Below are 21,469 nucleotides of genomic sequence, written 5' to 3' on the forward strand. Positions count from 1 at the left end.
AGAAAGACCTTTATTAGAACAAGCCTTTATTATACTTTAAAACTTCTTCCCACATTTTTTTGTATGTTGGTGCTTTTGAGAAAAACTAAACAAAGTTTAAAACTTGGGGACTGTGTGCAGTATACATAATCAGTGCAGGAGAGCCTCTAGTATACCATACTATGACAGTTTCCTGAGACTCACACAATTAATAACTGAATAGAAGGCAATCAGTTCTTAGAACTCCTTTCCTTTTACCAGGAAGATTAAGTGTCAATGGTTTTGAAGGATTTCTTTCTTCCTAGAGTTCAAATTACAACTATAAACAGAGATGAAGCAATTCCTCCTGGAATGAAAAAGGAATTTGAATTCAATGTAAAGTAACAGATAACAGGACTCTCTGTTCTAAGTTTGAAGTTTTATTTTACCAGAGTGAATCATGAACAACAATAGACAGGCCATAGGCAATGAGGCTAGGATTTACCATTAATATTACTAACAGGAACAAATAAATAAACATACAACTGAAAAGCAAGCCAAAATGGAGCTGTAAGAGGAGTAAGAAGTCAAGGGTTATTGAAGCTAAATTCATTGTCAAAATGTTTCTCTTATCTTCAAGATGTACAGAAAAAACAAAAAGTTTCATTTTTGTTCCCAACAATAAATTTGAATGACTGATGATAACATGTAGCAATCTTATCTAGATTCGATGCTATAAATATTACCTGTAATGTTAAAGATTTTCAATTTTATTTCTCATTGGAGACCTCTATTTCTCATGAATTCCAGGCTTGTCTTTTTTATATCTACTGAAACTGTCAATTTACTATCTGAAAAAGATTAAGATAGTATTCTCAAACAGAATCTCTGATTTTCTATCCATCCAAATTTACCTGTACCAAAGTTCTCCTTATCTCTGCAGATAAGAACCACATTTTTCCAGTTATATAGAATCAAATTCTTGGAACTTCTTGATTTGTGTCTTTCTCACATCCTATAGAGTTAGATAACTCACTTTTTAATACTTCCATTGTTACTACCCTGATTCAAGACCCTGTTATTTAACAATGAGGTTATTATAACAGCTGTCTAATAGACTTTACAATTTTACCATTCATATTTCAACATTCTCTCTCAATGAATATTCAGATTGTATTATTGCATGAACCAGGTAATAATTGCCATTTCTTTACTCAGAACTCTTTCTGTAGCTCTCTCTTTGTCTTTGTTTCTCTCTCTCCTCTGATAGGTATTCCATAGCCTTCAAGGACCAGGTCTGGCTTATTTATGACTTATTTGAACTGGTCTATTTTCTATAAAGCTCTTCACTCAATTACCTTTAAAATGATTTTCTAACCTCCTTCATTTTTTTAAACATTACCTCTTCAATCAAATTTCTTCTAACCACTATACTTAGAATATATTAGAATCTGTGCTGGGAACATCATTAGCTAATCAAGAAAAGAAAAAGAGAACAAAAATATTCAGAAAATTAGCATATAGAAAATAGCTAAGGAGCATAACAATCTATGAAATCATGTATAAAGAGGGAACAAATACTAATGAGGTAGCTTAGCTTTATCTACTTTCAATGTACCATATTTGCTACTCAGACACCTATCTGTAGAACTAAAGTTGGTCATTGACAAAACTTGCATTTTTACATATGTTCTTCCTTCACCCAAGGTACCAGTCTTTGTGATTTACAAATCTATTACTTTGTTGTGGGTATGTGCATGTGGCTGTGGATACTAGTTGAAGCTATTGCCTAAGTCAAAGCTAGAATACCAGGCAAAAGGCAGTTCTAAGCCACTGGACATAGGTGCTAAGAAACAAATTTGGGACATCTGAAAAAGCAATACATGCTGTTAAATTCTGATCCATGCCCCACTTCCTTGAATTGTAATATAGTTTTTTACTAATTCTGTATATTTGAAAACTAGTGGTTGAATGAATAAATTTTTCTGAAATTAATTTTCTGAATATTTCATTCGTATTTGTTTTTATACAAAAGAAGCTAACCAGGACCTAATAAGATTGTCCCAGTAGGTATATGCTAACTTTCATAATACATATGATTTTAGACATATCAACATTTAGCATTATATTACTAAAATATTTCATCTCTCATTGCAGTTTGTTGTTTTAAGCATGTTTGATGGCGTCTATGTTCCATGTTTTAGAGATACACCTGCCTATAGTGTGAGTTCTATTCGTATTGTATTGTTTTGAGAAGTGCTATTTCTACTTAGCTCTCTTTTTTTCACACACTATCTACCTCTGTTATATCCCCAGGAGTACTAGTTTTATAATTCATCAGAAATTCAATGCATTCTGCAATCTAAGCTAGTGCCACAGCCTTAATCACTTCTGATTGATTGCCTTAGGTCCATTCTGTTGTCTGTTCTTCCAAAGGAGTTTCCCAAAACCTCCCAGAAAAATGTTAAGATTTTTATACCACCCACACACCTTTACTCCTGTAGAATCGGCCCCAACATCCTGTCACATCCATATATGATTTACAGTTCCCAGGAACTTGGCTTGAGATTGATTGGATAGGAAAAAGCAAAACTGTGGCTTAGCTTCTAGACATATCTACTTGAAATCTGTAAAGCAATTTTCAGGTCAAATGGTATAATGTTTGTTCCTTTTTTAGTTACTACACATTGTTTACACTATAAATCAGTTATATCGTTTCCTAGGAAATTTATTGAGAGTGCAAAATAACCTATTTACAAATGACCTTTGGAATATAACCTGTTTACGAGTTGAGGATACTGGATGGTGCATCACAGAGCTAAATGCAAATAGTTTTTCATTAACTGCTGTTATGGATCATCTGCCTCTTTGCTTCTCTTCATTAGCACAGATAATAGATACCTAACAGAATTACTGCTTTCAAGCATGCCCACTAAGTTTTTGGTTTTCTGTGCTACACGTTTCCTTGGATCTCTAAACATCAACTTCAGTTTGATATTAAATTCTTGTCTTTGAATTTTTTAAAAAGAGCTTAACGAAACTAGGAACCTCTATAATATTCCAGCTAACAGAGAAACTAGGTCAAATTTGCTCTTTTGTTGAGGAAATATGTAATAAAATTCAAGGGTGTTATCAGGTACTGGAGAGTAGAAATAGAGTATGGTTTTAAGAAGTTTATTAAATATATTAATTTTAAATATATTTTATTATATTAAATTTTAAATATATTAATATTAAATATATTGTATTAAATATAAAGCCTATCACATAGAAAGCATTCTTGTAGATATAGGAGATACCTACATGAGTGGTGCAATGGAGCTTAAATCCTGTAAAGAATGTCAGCAATAAATATTTTAGAGAGCAGAACATACAAGGTAGTGTATAAAATGGTTCATGTCATAGTGAAGGGATATAAATTACTAGCAGAAGTTCTTTTAGTCATGACTTGGGATGTCTTTGGTGGGAAAAAGGTACTTGGAATGCGATGACACAAGCCCTGGGGAGAGTTGAATAAAGGTTCTCCCCACAGAAAAATAAAAAGCATGAAGGACTCAGAAGCAGATTTTCTGTGCTTGAAGAAAAATCGAGGGCAACAGGGACTATAACTGAGAAAGTTCCTTTTTCTTTTGTCCTCCATGTTGAGCTGGATATAAATAATGATAATAATTTACAAAATGATGTGTAGAAATTTCCTCTGAGGTTAAAATTTTCACCTTGTAAAGTAGCTCATTGAAACACAGCATGTTTTCAGAGAGGAAAACCAAGATGTTCTAAGGGGAGGTAACCATTCTGTCTATGGGAAGCTCATTGACACAGGAAGTAAACACAACACAGCTTCAGGAATTACTCGATACTGGCAAGATACAATAATTTCCTCTCTCCTTCATAACCTACAAGTAGTAAGGACTACTAAAGGACCCTCAAACAAACAGAGACATCTAGAAGACTCAAACAACCCCAGCAGCATGCAACAGGGAAGTCTCCCAGTCAAGTTAAGTTGCCTAGAGGAGGTTCAGACCAAATGAGATGACTGGAAAAGACAGTCTATAACTTGTTGAGTTACTTACAAGTTGTGCAGCATACTCTAGGTTGTTTGATCCACCGTTCATGTGGGTTTTGGTGTTACAACTGTCTTTGAGTCATTTTTGCTCTTGTAGATAACACCTCACTCATATTCTTATTTGTAACCCCAATAAAACTATTTGCTCAACAAGGAGAATTTGGATGACATCATTACTTTGGTCTGTCATCAGTTCCCCATCAGTGATGAACACATATTTATTTATGCCACCATAGGAATGGCATCACACAACAAATGAATCTGAACATTTTTAAGGTGGTGAGGAAATGTAAAGATCCAGTGTTGTGTTTACATAGTAGCAACAGACTCTGTGAACTGGATAATGTATTTTTCCATTAAAGTTGACACAAATTGTTAGTTTTATTGGTCATATAATAATCATAAACTTGTTATGCCAAAAATCCTTCAACTAATTATTTAAAATTGCATTTGATCTTTATGCATTTCCTACAGGGAGATATTATAAAAATATATTTTGATTAATTAGGTAATCAACACAGAAAGATATAGGAGCTGGTCAAGGTCAAGTGTGCAATGTAACATGATACTAACATCCAAATCAAGGCAATCTGGTCCCTGTAGTTCATGATGCGGAATACAAGTTGCAGTAAATGGTGTAATGGCCAGTCGATTTTCATGTTTTTAAGGAGATTTTTTTTTTTAGTATTTTAGTGCTAATCCCATTAATATATAGTAAAATTTGTTCTCTTTTTCAAAAAAATCACTATTTTACCATGTGATTTGCTTTGACAAATTATACATTGTAAAAATGACACAGGGACAGTTCAGAACAGTGTTTTGCAATGGGAATGGTCCTCACTTGTTGCCTATGAGTACACTGCTATCAGTTTAGACTAAAGGCTCTAATGAGTGGGATATTTCCACTTCAATCTCTTATCTGTGGTAACAATCACTCCTCCACAGGACATATTAGCAATAGAAAAGCCTATCTTTTTCTTCTGTTGGTATCTGACCACAATATGAGAGTGAATGGAGCCAGCACAGAATAGAACCCAGTAGTCATTCCAATTGAGATAGGCCAAATAGCTGATTCACAGAAGTGAGAGCAAATCAATGTTGCCATAGCACAGCATTATGTTTGAATAGTTTGCTTGTTACATGATGAAAATTAACTGACAAGCAGATCACAATGTAAAATACCTCCTTGTGTTTGAAGGCATGGATGAAGCATTCTACAGTTCTTGTTTTCTCTAAAGTGTGTATGTTTTCCTATGTCCAAGCTAAAGAAGGAAACTGACTTGTGTGTTTTTCTTAGCATTACAATTCTATAGGTTAATCTTCATTGGAAGAAACTTACTTCCTAAAGACCATGGAGCAGGATAAATCATAGTTAATAAGCATAGATTTTTGTTTTCCGATCGAATCAGCTAATTTCTTCCAAAATTTAAATTACAATGTATAGCAAACAGAACAATAAAAATAGCAATAACATGACTATTGACATTAGCATTAAAATTTGGTTCATTTTATGAGTACGTTTGAATGTAAGATTTATTTTGGCATCTTTTAACCAAAAAATATGTTATTTATAATGTCCAAGAAAATATGGTTGCCAGTAAAAACATGCCAGCACTCTCTGACAGAAAGATAAAGAAGAAATATATAACCTGTTAGTCATAGTATGAAATAAGAAAGTGTGTTTTGGTGAGTTCAAAAAAATAAGCTATTGAATTCTTTAGAACGTTCATCTATCAACTTCTTTTTGACCTTGAACAGTTATATAAAAGTTTTCTTTACAGATTTAAGGACATAACTAACATGCAGGATAGATAATGTCTGTATTATTAGAATGAAGTTCATATTCATTATTTTTGCATACCTCCTTATGTTATAATGTATAAGTGATTATGTGGCATAGTTCTATAACCCATGGAGAAAAAGATAGTAGATTTTGCATTGCATAATCCATCAGAAATTGTGAATAATTACTAAAGGATAATGCATGTGCACTATCATCAGAATATATGTCTGTTTCTACTTTTGTTTGAGATATTTTTTATATTGATACAAATTAAGGATATTTTGTCTTATTGCATTATGCATTTCTACCTCTGATGAAAATATTTTGTATAATGCTACAAATTCTAGGTCACTGTCCTTACACTATACATCTTTTTACAGATTATTTTTATATGTGAAGCCTTATTCTTTAAGCTCTTTAGGTTGTTATGAACTATAGGCTAATACTCACTCATGATTATCATTCTTATAACCATGTTAGTTAGGCTTTCTAAGAATACAGAAATATATGTCAGATGAATAGGTAATTTTCAAACACTTCATAAACATAGAGAATATGACATTTAAATATTTAAAAAAAATTAAATTTCTGTTGATGTGAGATGCAACTGCTCCTGGCATTACTGATCTACTACCAAGAGAATGATGGGCACAAAAAAAAACACTCCATATGGAGCTTGTTTTCTTCTTGATGAATATGAAATACTGGGCAAAGAACTGCCCTTGCTTCAGCTGCTGACAGTAAACATGCTGTCCAATCTGGACAAACAGGATACAAGGATAAGTGACAGCATAGGACAGTCTTTTGAATATTCCTGCTTCTGAAAATGATCTGTCAAATGTTCTAAGCCTGTAGCCAAAACTGGTTGGACAATGTTGTAGAGAGACTTTTGGTGACTCTGCAGGTAACAATCTGTTTCTGTCCTTTCTTGCATCTTTTGTAAATCACTTGCTTGAACTTCCTGCCTACTCAGGTAATATTACTTTCCTTCTCAGGTCTTTAATGGGGTTAAAGACAAAAAAGTCACAGTCACTATCCTCTTATATCTTAGCTAAGGGATATTAGGTGCCAGTCTTAGACCCTTTTTTGTTTCTTTGTTTTTTGCTTGTCGAGACAGAGTTTCTCTCTAGCTTTGAAGCCTTTCCCAGAACTAGCTCTTGTAGACCAGGCTGGTCTCCAACTCACAGAGATCCACCTGCCTCTGCCTACCAAGTGCTGGGATTAAAGGCATGTGCCACCACTGCCCAGCAAGACTTAAACTCTTGAAGATAGGACAGCTATTGGAATAATTTCGATTATTTGTCTCTTATCCATAGCCTGGACATTTAGTATGTGTTTCTTGCTTGATGTTTTTCTTGCTGGTTGTAGTTCCATGTTGCTTATGTTATTACCCTTTATTTCTCCTGGACAATACTTAATAATTGTTCTTATTGTAAATAGGGATTTTTGTTGTTTGTTTCTTTGTTTTGTTTGTTTGCTTTTTGAGACAGGGTTTCTTTGTAGCTTTGGAGCCAGTCCTGGAGCTAGCTCTTGTAGACCAGACTAGCCTCGAACTCATAGAGATTTGCCTGCATCTGCCTCCAGAGTGCTAGGATTAAAGTTGTGTGCCACCACCATCTAGCATTGTAAATACTTTTGTTAGGATTAGAATCTTCTTATTTAGACATAAAGGGGAAGTATTGTGGAAAGTCATTCTGCCAATAGCTTTGAGTTACTGGCTTTAAGGCATGGCTTCTTATCTGTGAAGGTGATCTCTTAAAAGAAGAGAGAGAGGTCTTCATAATCTTTTGGATTGTGAATATGCCTTCCTGTTTGCAAATATGATCTCTTATGTAGATGGAGTGGCTGTGCTGAGTCCTGCCACCCGGCTAGCTTTACCCCAAAGAATTACATAGAAATTGTATTCTTTTAAACACTGCCTGGCCCATTAGCTCTAACCTCTTACTGGCTAACTCTCTTTTGCTTTAACCCATATTTAGTAATCTGTATAGCACCACAAGGTGGTGGCTTACCAGGAAAGATTCAGCATGTCTGACCTGGTGGCTGGCTTCATGGTGACTGTCCAGAGAGGAGAGGCATGATGATTGACTAACTTCCCTCCTTCCCAGCATTCTGTTCTGTCTACTCCACCCACTTAAGGGCTGGCCTATCAAATGGGCCAAGGTAGTTTCTTTATTAACCAATGAAATCAACTCACACTGAAGACCCTCCCACATCACTCTTAAAAGGAGGAGAGGGAGAAATTACGTGCGCTCTTTGGGCTGTAAACACACAATGAGGGAGCCTGAGGCAACAGGTGGCCAGTTCTCAGCTCCCTTGATATGTACCCTACCCCTTAATATACATATATACACATATACACACAAACACACAAATGTACATATCTTTTTGGTTCTCACTACAGAGCATTGCAAAAAAAAAAAAAAGTCTATTTCATCAGATGTGAGAAAACACTGATGTGAAGTTGGAGGGAAGCATTTTTTAGACTATCCATTGGCATAAAAGGCATATGAGCATGGACAATGAAAAGTCCAATATCCCACTGAGGTGGAATGTAGAAGTTAAATCATAGCAAGGTAGTCAAATCCTGACCAATGGCTAAGAACTACTGATAGATTATTAAAAATTTAGCATGTATTATATTCAAATGGTTTTGGATAGTCAAGAACTAAGAATCTTTTATTATATGACATATTGTCCCATTGCTCATGTTAATAAACTTTCTAAATACTTCTGGGGCATTATTTATGAAGACTCATATAGGCTACAGCAGAATGCTTTGACAATATTCTATTGAGTGAGAAGGCTATAATGACATGTTGCTCCCATCTGTGCAGTGAAAGCTCCTCTATTTTCTTCATAAAGTATTTCTACAGGAGACACAAGTACAGAGGAGAAACTCCAAGATGAAACTGCTTATTATTTCAAGGACTAAGTATTCAGAGCAATATCAGCAATAGTGGTCCAGATTTTTCTTTTTCAGTCATATTACCAGAATAGTGACTTCATCAAAATTTTTTCTATTTTCTCTGAAGAAATAATTTATTTAGAAAATAAAAGATTCCTTATGTTCCATATGTTCTTTTAGTCTTTGCATAATTATACTTGCTTACTTAATTTTTATCATTTTAGGGTTATCTAAAACAAACACATTTCTAAATTGATACATAAAGCAATATCTTTTCATAGATCTATACAGACAAGTCTTATAAAGTTGGTTTTAGATGTATGTAGGTGTCCTCATTGAAGTAGCAGTCAGTTTCTCTGCTACATTTTAATAATTTAACAAGGTCATCAAAAATATTTTTTTTTGTTGCTATGATTCACTAAAATTTAAATGTAGCAATACAAATGATCTGGTTTAGAAACATATCTTCATCAAGTTGCCTAGTAGACGTATGTGTTACCCTTGTTTACTTTAATGCTTGTGGACTCAGGAGGTCCAGCGGGCACAGCCAGCACCATTTTTCTCATCTTATCACCTGTCCTCTCAGCTTTTCCTATCTTATCTACTGTGTGACCAAGGAGGAACCTAAGGCCTAAGGCACGCTAAACAAGGGCTATATCACTGAACTGCTCCCAAGCCCATAAAATATCACCTTACCTTTGGACACCAGAGAGAATATTTGAATCCATTGAAGATCCCAGTATATTGATTGCAGCAGAAGCTGCACAAACCAGAATTTCAGGATGGAGAGGTCGAATGCATAGATTTAGAAGTCGCTCCATTTAAAAACGTTATTTCCATGTATTTTGCATATTCAAACTTATATGATTGTATCATGTTGATAAAAAATGTTTCCTGAAGACGGTCCTCAGGGTCCCGCGACACGCTTCCTAGTTCTAACTGCGCACGTGCAGCCACTGCTCAGTGCAGCCTGCTAGCGCGGGCCGGCAAACATGTCGCACTTACAGATGAAACTCCTGCGCAAGAAGATTGAGAAGCGGAACATCAAGCTGAGGCAGCGAAACCTGAAGCTGCAAGAAGCATCAAACACAGCCGGGCGGTGGTGGCGCACTCCTTTAATCCCAGCACTCGGGAGGCAGAGGCAGGCGGATCTCTGTGAGTTCAAGACCAGCCTGATCTACAAGAGCTAGCTCCAGAACAGGCTCTAAAGCTGCAGAGAAACCCTGACTCGAAAAACCAAAAAATAAAAATAAAATAAAAAAAAGAAGCATCAAACACGAGCCTATCACAACCTTCCAATGAAGATGTGCCCAAAGAAGAGGTAAAGGTCCGAAAAGTTAAGAAAGACTTAAAGCACGCTGCGAGGGTGGGCTCAGCAGAAGCACAAAGTGGAGGCGTGCCTGAAGAGACAGCGGAAAACTCGACGAAAGTTGAAAAGTTACCCCAGAAACCTACCGCTTTAACCAATGGAGAAACAGCAGTGCCATCTCCTGATTCAAAATCAAAAAAGAAAAGGAAGAAAAAGAGGAAAATGGCAAATGACGCAGAGCCTGACACCAAAAAAGCAAAAACTGAAGAAAGCAATGTGGCTCTTGAGGAAGCAGAAGATGCTGCTGTGGAGAAACCAGATGACAAGGAAGTGCCCAGCCTGCCCCTAGGGCTGACAGGGGCCTTTGAGGACACTTCGTTTGCTTCCTTGTCTAACCTCGTCAATGAAAACACTCTGAAGGCTATAGAAGAAATAGGCTTCAAGCGCATGACTGAGATCCAACATAAAAGTATCAGGCCACTTCTGGAAGGCAGGGATTTTCTAGCAGCTGCTAAAACCGGCAGTGGCAAAACTCTGGCTTTCCTCATCCCTGTGATCGAGCTCATTGTGAAGTTAAAGTTTATGCCCAGGAATGGAACAGGAGTCCTGATTCTCTCTCCTACCAGAGAACTGGCCATGCAGACCTTTGGTATTCTTAAGGAACTGATGACGCACCACGTTCACACGTACGGGCTGATCATGGGTGGCAGTAACAGGTCTGCCGAAGAGCAGAAGCTCACCAATGGCATCAACATTGTCGTGGCCACCCCTGGCCGGCTTCTAGACCACATGCAGAATACTTCAGGGTTCATGTACAAGAACCTCCAGTGTCTTGTTATTGATGAGGCTGATCGTATCTTGGATGTTGGATTTGAAGAAGAATTAAAGCAAATTATTAAACTTTTGCCAGTACGCAGGCAAACTATGCTTTTTTCTGCCACACAAACTCGAAAAGTTGAAGACTTGGCAAGAATTTCTCTGAAAAAAGAGCCATTGTATGTGGGTGTTGATGACGATAAAGAGGTTGCCACAGTGGACGGACTTGAGCAGGGATATGTTGTGTGTCCCTCTGAGAAGAGGTTCCTTCTGCTCTTCACATTCCTTAAGAAGAACCGGAAGAAGAAAGTAATGGTCTTCTTTTCGTCGTGTATGTCTGTGAAGTACCACTACGAGCTACTGAACTACACTGACCTGCCTGTCTTGGCCATCCATGGAAGGCAAAAGCAAAATAAGCGAACAACCACATTCTTCCAATTCTGCAATGCAGATTCAGGGATACTGCTGTGCACAGATGTGGCAGCCAGAGGGCTGGACATCCCTGAAGTCGACTGGATTGTTCAGTATGACCCTCCTGATGACCCCAAGGAATACATTCATCGTGTGGGTAGAACGGCTCGGGGCCTGAAAAGAAGAGGGCATGCCCTGCTCATCCTGCGCCCTGAAGAGTTGGGTTTCCTTCGTTACTTGAAGCAATCCAAGGTTCCACTGAATCAGTTCGACTTTTCCTGGTCTAAAGTTTCTGATATTCAGTCTCAGCTGGAAAAGCTGATTGAAAAGAACTATTTTCTCCATAAGTCCGCGCAGGAAGCATACAAGTCCTACATACGAGCCTACGACTCCCACTCTCTCAAGCAGATCTTCGATGTGAACAACTTAAACTTGCCTCAGGTGGCTCTGTCCTTTGGCTTTAAGGTTCCTCCCTTCGTTGATCTGAACGTGAGCAGCCATGATGGCAAGCTTAAGAAGAGAGGAGGTGGCGGTGGATTTGGCTACCAGAAAACAAAGAAAGTGGAGAAGTCCAAGATCTTTAAACACATCAGCAAGAAGACAGCGGACCGCAGGCAGTTTTCTCACTGACGGGAATGGCTTTCCACCTGGACTTTGCCCTAATTTCCCCTTTCTCTTTAAGAAGGAACTTTTTAAAATCACCTTTAGGATCTTTTTGTCTTAACTATGAATGATAATTTTTATTTTTAAATACTCCCATAAAAAATAATGTCATTGTTTTAATGTCATTTATACTTTTCCTTTTTGGTATAAGGAGGGACACAGTGATGGACAAAATAGGCTGGATTTTTATTTTTTGAACGTTAGCAATAACCTGGAGCCCCTGAAAATGCCACACGTATGTAAGGGCAAAGACTGTTGGGAGTAATTAGTGCACATCTTCAGTGGTGCCATTGCAGCTGAGATGACTCGGTGGGTAATCAAGTGCTGCTGCACAGATCCTGAGTTCAGCATCCACGAAAAATGCTGAGCGTGGCAGCGCATGTAACTCGAATGCTTTGGAGCCAGAGACAGGCAGGTCCTGGAGCTTCCTGGCCAGCTGGTCTAGCCAAATACCATTCCATGTTCAAAGAGAGACCCTGTTTCAGCAGTGAAGGTGGAACGCAACTGAGGAAGCTATAGGTAACTTCTGGCCTCTACATGTGCACATAGAACGTGGACATAAAAGTAGTACCACTTCTGTTGTATGTTCCTGACTTTTTGTTTTTCAAGACAGGGCTTCTCTAACTATGGAGCCTGTCTTGGAACTCATTCTGTAGGCCAGCCTGGCCTTAAACTCTCAAAAATCTGCCTATTTCTGCCTCCCTGGAGTACTGGAATTAAAGGCGTGTGCTTTTAATAACCAAAAAAAAAATGTTTCCTGAAATAATATACAAAAATAATGAAGTTACTCAATGCTACAATATAGTATATCCTGCTCCTACTACGATTTAATATTTTATTCCTGGTGATAATCATTTTAATGCAGATGAAAATGAGACATAGAAACACAAATGAATATTTTTCATGTTTCAGGTTGATCTAACTGAAATTAAACTTGACTTCCCACAGGGCAGGGAACCCTTACTGCTCTTCGAAGAGGAGAGGGAGGGAGAGTAAGGGGGAGAGGGAAGTAAATGGGAGGTGGGGAGGAGGCGGAAATTATTAATAATAAATAAATAAAGAAAAGAAAAAAAATATTAAAATGAATTCTGATATAATAAACTAGTATATCAATAATAAATAACATGTGTTTATTACTTGATTACATTTTTAAGGAAAAGTTGGAACTGCCCATTCCAGGAACTTGTACAAAATGAAAACTAAAGGGGATATTTTCTGATTTTGATAGTCATTAAAATATATGTATTTTTATTAATAGCCAACTTTTAAGTGTGCATATAGTACATCTGAATTATATTCTATATTCTATTACAGTAAAATAAGATAAACGGTTATACATCTGAGAATTGGCTGAGACATGAGAACCTATAAAACCTGTAAAATGGTATTATGGTGTTAGAATAGACTATTTTGTTTGCATTCTTTCTTTGGTTTAACTTGTGGAGGTCTATGTCACCTATATTTGCTTCTGACTCTGGTTATCCTCACTAATTGGAACTCGCAGCGTGATTGGTTTGCTCCAATTCTCTCTTGTCTTTTGTCAGACAGAAAGCAAAATGTCTATGCACCTTATTCTGGCCATAGGAGCCAAATCCCTCCCCGGTAGCTGCTACTGTGAAATGTTACTTACATATGAGCAATTCCACATTTGATCTTGGCCACCCCTTGTGTACACTCTGTTGTGTCAATCACTTGCATATGTTTTCACAGGAGGAAGAATCAAAGCAATAACCAGCCACCATATGCGACTCTGACAGATTTGCCATTTCCTTCCTCTAGAATGAATGTATGTGATGAATTCTAATCACACATTTTGTTTCACTTGTAAGATTATACGCAAGTGATTCTAGTCCATAAATTTTAACTACCATCAGGGTGTTGGGTTTCAGGATGAAATGCTAACACGCTGTCAATAGAATTCCAACAGTTAGGTCATTATTCTGCTACTCACTGTTCACACTTGTCCTTATCTTCATCATAATGAGGTGTCACGCTTCGGCAATTCAATCTGCATGTATTTGCAATGTGAATTTTTCAGAGAGGTAGATGAGATGGCAAAAGTCTCAGTGAAAATCTCCTGAAATACAGTTACTGACAAAGCTGTGGACAAAATGACTCTTGAGCAATGCTTGTGTTATTGAGCTAGGTTTCTTGGTTGGCACATGTTATGGTAAAAGGAAGGAAAAACAGTTGTGCTGTTTGAGGGTAATGCCTGAAACCAATGATTTTCAGAATGCTCCTATCCTGCAAATTTGCTAAATGGGCTTAACAGAAAGATTAAGTTCAGCTTTGTTAGTCTCTGTTTGCTCATATCATTCTAAGTTCTGGAAATATTTGTTAAAGAAATAATTTGCTATTATCAACTATCTGGCAAACTTATATAACTGCAAATTTTGGTCTTAGAAACTTGCTATTATTTTGCTGAATGACTAGACAAACATTCAAAGCTGTAATCAGCATATTAGGAACCATGTGCGGAGAGAGACTATTTGCAACACATGCATGTGTGCACATGCCACAGACACACAGACAAACATGAACACACACACATGAACACACAGACACACTCAAAACAAGTAATGCAGAAATATCTTACAGTGCCTTAAAATGAGCTATTTTCTGTGTTGGTAATGCCTTTTGAATCTACAAAAAAGTATATTATTGACAGAAGTTATCTAGTGAGAAGAATGGAACCAAAGGTTTCCATTTTTGAATTTTATTTTCTTCTTTATTTAGCTCATTCTTCCCCTAAAAATCCAAAAGTTATTTTAGAGTAGTTTATTTACATTTGCTTGCTTCTAAAACTCTTTAAACATGATTTTAATTTGTCATTAATTGACAAAATCATAAGTTTAATTTGAGTTTCTTGCCTGACCCCAGATGGGAGATTTTACTTGTGTAAATAAAGAACACTAATCAGTGGCCACAACACTGAATAAAATGATACTTTCTTTTCCAACAACCAATAACTTAATAGTCGCTTCAATGACACTTCATGAAGTCATCCCTAATCCAGGAATAAATGCTGATGGGTCCAGTGTTGCGTAGATCTTCTACTGAGAACCAACAGAGTTGCAGTGACGTTATGAGTTACAGCATTTCTGTCTTGTCCAGCAGACATCTTCCTAAGCACTGGCTCCTCCTCTTTCCACTCCCCTTTCTTTGGCATTCTTTAAGTCTTGGATTGGGTGATTTATCTATCCATTTACAGTCAGACATGCCACCACTTTTTCTCTAGTTTAACTTCCAAGACAGTTAATATACTTACACACTTACCATCTTTGACCATTTTGTTAGCTTGTTCAGAAGGTTGCTAAATTTATCCACTTCTTTTCAATCACTATAGAGACTTCGCGTATTTAACAATAAAAATTATTTTACATCATCAATTAATAACCATTTTTCTTCTTCAATAAATGAAATAGTTTAGCTGTTTTTGATTCTGTGCCAAGTGCCAAGTTCAGTAGTGTAGATATTAGACTATGTGATTCTGAATATTTAGTGACAAGGTGGTAGAAGTGACTTTTTGGGTTATTTTCTGTATTTGAATATAATGCACTCCTTTTTCATGGTTGCTTACTGTAATATTTCATATCACCTTATATCTATTTAGTGCAATTGCTAATTTTTGTTACAATTTGAATTTTATATAGAATTTGTTAACTTTGATTTTATAGTTTGTATTAATTGCAGATAAAACAGGATCAAATAATAAATTCCTAATAGATTTTATAAGAACTATCAACCAATTTCTAAAAGATTAAAATATAATTGTATATGTTTTATATTAATTGTACCTCATAAATATATAATATTTTATCTTATGAAGACATTGTTTTTAAGAAGTTATAAGATATCCCTACAGTCATTTTCAAAAACACTTAAATCTTTCATCAATCTTATTCTCCTGACTACATTGACCAAAACTGTGCTCTACACATTCCACTCACTCACTGAGCTATAATAATAGTAAAATCAATAACTTAGAAAAATGTATTTCTCTAGCATCTCTTTAATAACCACGGAATAACAACCTACAGGGAAATAGTTTTCCTGTTCTCCACAGGATGTACTGAATCAAAGTATATTCATTAAAATTAATAAGAAATGACAGAAAGTAGAGAAGAAGAGATGATTCCTTGTTTATTTTACTTTTTTGCCACATATGACATATTGATAAAGCAATTCTAAGAGGCATATGTGTAATCTAATTCAGTGAAACTGGCATTTCTTCTTTTTAACCACATGCACATTCTTACATCTGTAGCAATATTCTCTTTGAATAGCTACCTCAGGTTAATTTGAAGTTCCTATTGATCTTAGTGGCCCAGATACGTTACAATGATGATAAAGCAGATGCCCTGAGTTATCAGCGTACAACATAGGATATGAAAACACAGTCATGCACAGGCATTCATTTCTGAAAATGTGTATTGGCAGACACCAAATTTAATACACACTGACGTTTTAAGCCAGAGCAACCCAAAATGTGACAAAAAATAGTTTCCTTTTTATAAGGTTATATTTATTTTTTAACATGAAAAATGTTAGGAAGATGCCTGATAAAATTGATGACATATCAAAACTTCATGTACACTACTGACACATTTCTGAAACTTTGTTTTTTACTGTAGTAGAGTCTCAAGACTCCGAGCAAACATGTAGAGAGAAAAGTACATACATACATACACACACAAATACACACACATATAAATAATTCAATATGAATCCAAGATATTGATAAATTCTACAGGGGATTTCTGAAAGAGTATTAGTTAGGCAAACAGATGTATGAAACTGGCTCATGTTCGAAGGATAAATATCTTGTTTCATCTTCTTTCACAACAAATAAAGATAACAAGATACTCTGTGAAAACTGGAAATCAGTTCCAGATAGCGAATTTCTTTGCTGTTTTGTGTGTGGGCAGTGGGAGGTGGTTGAGAGGGTTTTTGTCAAGAAACCTTCTCTGCCACCATTCTAAAGAAATGTAACTGAAATCCCTCTCAGGCTTGCGTTCCACAAATTTTCAAGTAGCAGACTGGCTTACAGCATTATTATTGACAAACAGAAAAGCACCAACTTAAAACTCTTTAAAGGTTAAAGAGCAATAAAATATGAAAGCTACTTTATGTGGATAAGCAAGTTTTAAGGTGAAAGGGAAAACTCCGAAGTTACTGGTACTCAGATCCATACTAAAATTATGGGGGAAAAGGTAGCTTATGAAAGTAGGGTAGGATGCTCTTTATTTTTTCAAAGTAGATCAGGCAAAAATAAAAATGCCTCCTTCTGAAATGCTCAATCATTTGTCCTGGTTTTGCCATGCATCGTGGCTTGCTTCTTGAAAGTTTGGCAGGCTCATTTCTTGTTCATTCTTTAGCTATCCTCAAGCAGTATCATTATTTTTTTGAGAGTGATAATGTCTTTGTTTTCTCTTTGTCCTACTTCATGGCAAAGAGGGGACTTTGCTCTGCTGTTCATTTTCACACAGGAATATCACATACTTTGCTCATGGCCCCTTTACCCGCATTGCATTTTATTGAAACCGTACCTTGAATTGGTTTTCCAAAACAAAGTTAAGCAGCTCTCTTAAACTCAGCATTGCATGAATGCAAAGGTAAAAACTTGAAATCAATAATATTCAAAGTGTGAATAGCAATTCAGATAGTATTGCCAACATTTTTAAAAACAACATATTTCCCCCAGAATATCAACATATAACACTGTTCACATGTTGTCGCTTTTTATGCCTCTGGTGTAACCAGTAAAATATATTGATTAATGTATGGGGCTATGTAAACATTCACACAGTTAAATTAACTGATAGTTAATATAGCACTTTTTGTTTTGTTTTTATGGATGTAACACACTTAGTTATTTTATTCTTAATTCAGCATGTATAATATTTGTAAATACAACTCAACTTTTAGTGTGGAAGTAAACTAAATTATGTTAATTAATAGCTTAATTTTGAACTATAGTTGAGTATTACATATATAATTGAAATGATTTCATATGGGTTTATATAAATAATCCATAAATTATCTTGAAACTAGTAAATTTTAGTCATTATGGAAAGTAGCATTGCAGAACTTAAGGTCTGTAGATAATGTTTTAGCTCTCATATCAAGGAATTCTCTATCTTTGAAGTTTGATCTCCCATTTACCATTTTAAACGTTGTGATTAAAGTATATACAGTAGATTACCCCCATCCCAACTATTGGACCCTTGCAAGCTACAAATCCTCCTCTGCCCCCCCAACTCACCAACCCCCCACAACCTCATTATAACTTTGAAACACAACCTGTTACTACACAGAGAGGACCAAGAGATGAGTGATCAGCCACCCAGTGGAAAACCCACTCTCTATGCCCTCTATACTGAGGCAAAACCCTGGGCCCCTCCCCATTTGCCTCGGCTTCTCTAGCTAGTCATCAGGAGAGTTTCCTGCTCCATTACCCCCAGCTGGACCATTAGAAACTGCAAGCTACAAATCCCATCCCACCCTTAAACCCTCCTATCCTCCTGCAACCTCAGTGGAACTCTGAAACATAGCCTGCTCCTACATAGAAAGGAACAAGAGGTGAGTGATCAGCCACCTGGCAGGAGACCCCTCTCTCTAGGCCCTCCATACTGGGACAAACCCAGGGCCCCTCTCCTACCTGCCTCAGCTTCTATAGCTAGTTATCAGGTGAGTTTCCTGAAGGTAGGCTGCTCCAAAACCCCTGAGACACTACAATAACAGTACCGAGTAGTCCAAGAACAGTTCCCAAGACATAGACAGCCACTGTGAGGATTGGACCAAGATGCAAAAACAGTACCAGTATCAATTGGAGGAAAAGATGGGTAGGTGCAAAAGCAAGAATTCATCCAACAACCTAAAAAGCAACAGGGTAATACCAGAATTCAGTGGTAATACAAAGGGAAGACTTGATCATCCTAACCCAGAAGAAGCAGAAGAAAACAACTTTAAACATAACTTTATGAAAATGATGGAGACCTTTAAAAAGGAAGTGAAAAACCATTGGTCATTAACATCACTTAATACCAATGGATTCAATTCACCCATAAAAAGACACAGGCTAAGAGAATGGATATAAAAACAGGATCCAGCATTCTGCTGTATACAAGAAACACACCTCAACCTCAAAGACAGACATTACCTCAGTAAAAGGTTGGCAAAGGTTTTCTAATCAAATGGACCTAAGAAACAAGCAGGTATAGATATCCTAATATCTAACAAAATAGATGTCAAACTAAAATCAATCAGAAGAGTTGGAGAAGGACACATTATACTCATAACAGGAACAGTCCATCAAGATGAAGTCTCAATCCTGAACATTTATGCCCCTAATACAAGAGAACCCACATATGTAAAAGAAACATTGCTAAAGCTTAAATCACACCAAACACCACATACTAACAGTAAGAGAATTCAACACTCCACTCTTGCCAATGGACAGGTTAACCAGACAGAAACATAACAGAGAAATAAGATGTCATAAATCAAATGGACTTAATAAACATCTATAGAACATTCCACCCAAACACAAAAGAATATACCTTCTCAGAATGTCCTGGAACCTTCTCTAAAATTGACTACATACTTGGTAACAAAGTAAACCTCCACAGATACAAAAAATGGAGTAACTCCTGTATCTTAATGGGTTACCACCATGGTTTAAAGTTAGAATTTAACAACAACACTACTCTCTGAAAGCCTACAAACTCATGGAAATTGAACAGGATGGTAGAGATGGAGGAGGGACAGACATGAGAGAGAGAAAAAAAGATAATTTGATTGAGAGAGCCATTATGGGGCTGAAACCTGGCACTAGGAAAATTGGTCATTGATATCTCTCATTTTAATGCTCTTAATTCCCCCAAAGACACACTAAGAGAATAGATAAGAAAATAGGATTCATCCTTCTTTTGCATACAAGAAACACCTTACTGTCAAGGATAGACATTTCCACAAGGTAAAAATTTGGGAAAAGATATTCCAAGAAAGTGTACCTAAAGGAAGCTTGTGTAATTATTTTATTGTTTGTTTGTTTGTTTTTTGTTTTTTGTTTTTCGAGACAGAGTTTCTCTGTGGCTTTGGAGCCTGTCCTGGAACTAGCTCTTGTAGACCAGACTGGCCTCGAACTCACAGAGATCCGTCTGCCCCTGTCTCCCGAGTGCTGGGATTAAAGGCGTGCGCCACCACCGCCCGGCTTGTGTAATTATTTTAATATCTAACAAAATGCACTTCAAACAAAAACTAATGTAAAGAGTTATGGAAGTGAACTATATACTCATCAAAGGAAAAAATCCATCAACATGACATTATAATTCTTAACACTTACTATAGTAGGAAGTTGCTTGTTTGTTTTTGCAACCACCTGGACTCCCGAAATAATCACACAGAAACTATATTATTTAAATTACTGCTTGGACAATCACTTAAGTGTATTGCTAGCTAGCTCTTACATCTAGTAATAACCCATTTCCAGTATTTTATATTTTACCATAAGAGTCATGGTCTACCAGCAAGATTCCAACATGTCTGTCTCTGGCAGCAGCTCCATGGTTTCTCCCTGACTCCACCTTATTCCTCCCAGCATTCAGTTTAGTTTTCAACACTTAGCTAAGTTCTGCTCTGTTGTAGGTCCAAAGCAATTTCTTTATTTGTTAATGGTAATCACAGCATACAGAGCAGAATCCCATGTCACCTTCCATTTTCTGTTTAAATAAAAGGAAGGTTTTAACTTTAACATAGTAAAATTACATAAAACTAAACAGTCATCAAGTAAGAATTATAGTTACATCTTTTTATATCTATTTTATCTTTAATAATAACTAAGAGAAACTATAGCTATAACTACATATTCTTCAACTCTATCAAAGACTCCAAAAGGATATGTTATCTGTAAGTAAACAGAAAGCACGTTGTTAGCAACTTCCTAAACTCTAGAAATGACAGAGACATCCTATTGCCCAGTCATCCAAAGTTCTTCTGTGTTGTTGGGGTATTCAGTCTGCAGCCCACAGGCCCATAGTGTCTAGCAGACTTTTCCATGAAGCAGGAAATTTGAAGATCTGTTCTTCATTACAATTGCAAAATCTATCAGTTGTTTCTTCTGTGTCCTGCAAAATGTCTGGCAGACTCTTTCATGAAGCAGGAACCCCAAAGGATTATCTCATCTTTAGGCAAGTTAAGCAGTCATTTCTCTGTGGGTACTGCATGTCCAGTTCATCAAGCAGTCCAGGCAAGAGCAGTTTCTTTCCCAAATGACTAACAACCTCCATAAAAAGTCTCTTCAATGTCCATTTTACTCTTAAAGTAATTGGTGTTGCCAGGAACAGATATGTCTCATTGTCATAAAAAGTCCTAAGTTCTTAAATATTTTAAATGCCATATTTTGTAGTCTTTCAAAGGTTTGTGAATGTCTATCATGAGAAATATATCCCTGTACATCTAGAAAATTTAAATAACTTGACTATAAGCTTGACTATTATAGATGATTATCTATTAACCTATATTTCTTAATTATGCATTACATTTTTAAATGAGCTG

General features: G+C 36.4%; 1 protein-coding gene across 1 annotated transcript; it reads left to right on the forward strand.

Annotated features, from left to right (window-relative positions):
• The first annotated feature begins 9,650 nt into the window (after positions 1 to 9,650).
• LOC119827909 (ATP-dependent RNA helicase DDX18-like) lies at positions 9,651 to 11,946 on the forward strand. The gene is made up of 2 exons (XM_038349856.1): positions 9,651 to 9,811; positions 9,994 to 11,946. Exons 1-2 carry the CDS (start codon positions 9,705 to 9,707, stop codon positions 11,876 to 11,878), a joined length of 1,992 nt encoding a protein of 663 aa, XP_038205784.1. The 5' UTR covers positions 9,651 to 9,704; the 3' UTR covers positions 11,879 to 11,946.
• The last annotated feature ends 9,523 nt before the right edge of the window (positions 11,947 to 21,469 follow it).

The sequence above is a fragment of the Arvicola amphibius genome, chromosome 12 (genome assembly GCF_903992535.2).
Source record: "Arvicola amphibius chromosome 12, mArvAmp1.2, whole genome shotgun sequence".
In the NCBI taxonomy this organism is placed as follows: domain Eukaryota; kingdom Metazoa; phylum Chordata; class Mammalia; order Rodentia; family Cricetidae; genus Arvicola; species Arvicola amphibius.

Bases quoted from the DNA above. Each gene is read 5' to 3' on its own strand.
- LOC119827909 (XM_038349856.1), top strand. From the start codon at position 9,705: ATGTCGCACTTACAGATGAAACTCCTGCGCAAGAAGATTGAGAAGCGG. The intron at 9,812-9,993 runs GTGGTGGCGCAC...ATCAAACACGAG, and splicing joins GCATCAAACACAGCCGGGCG to CCTATCACAACCTTCCAATG.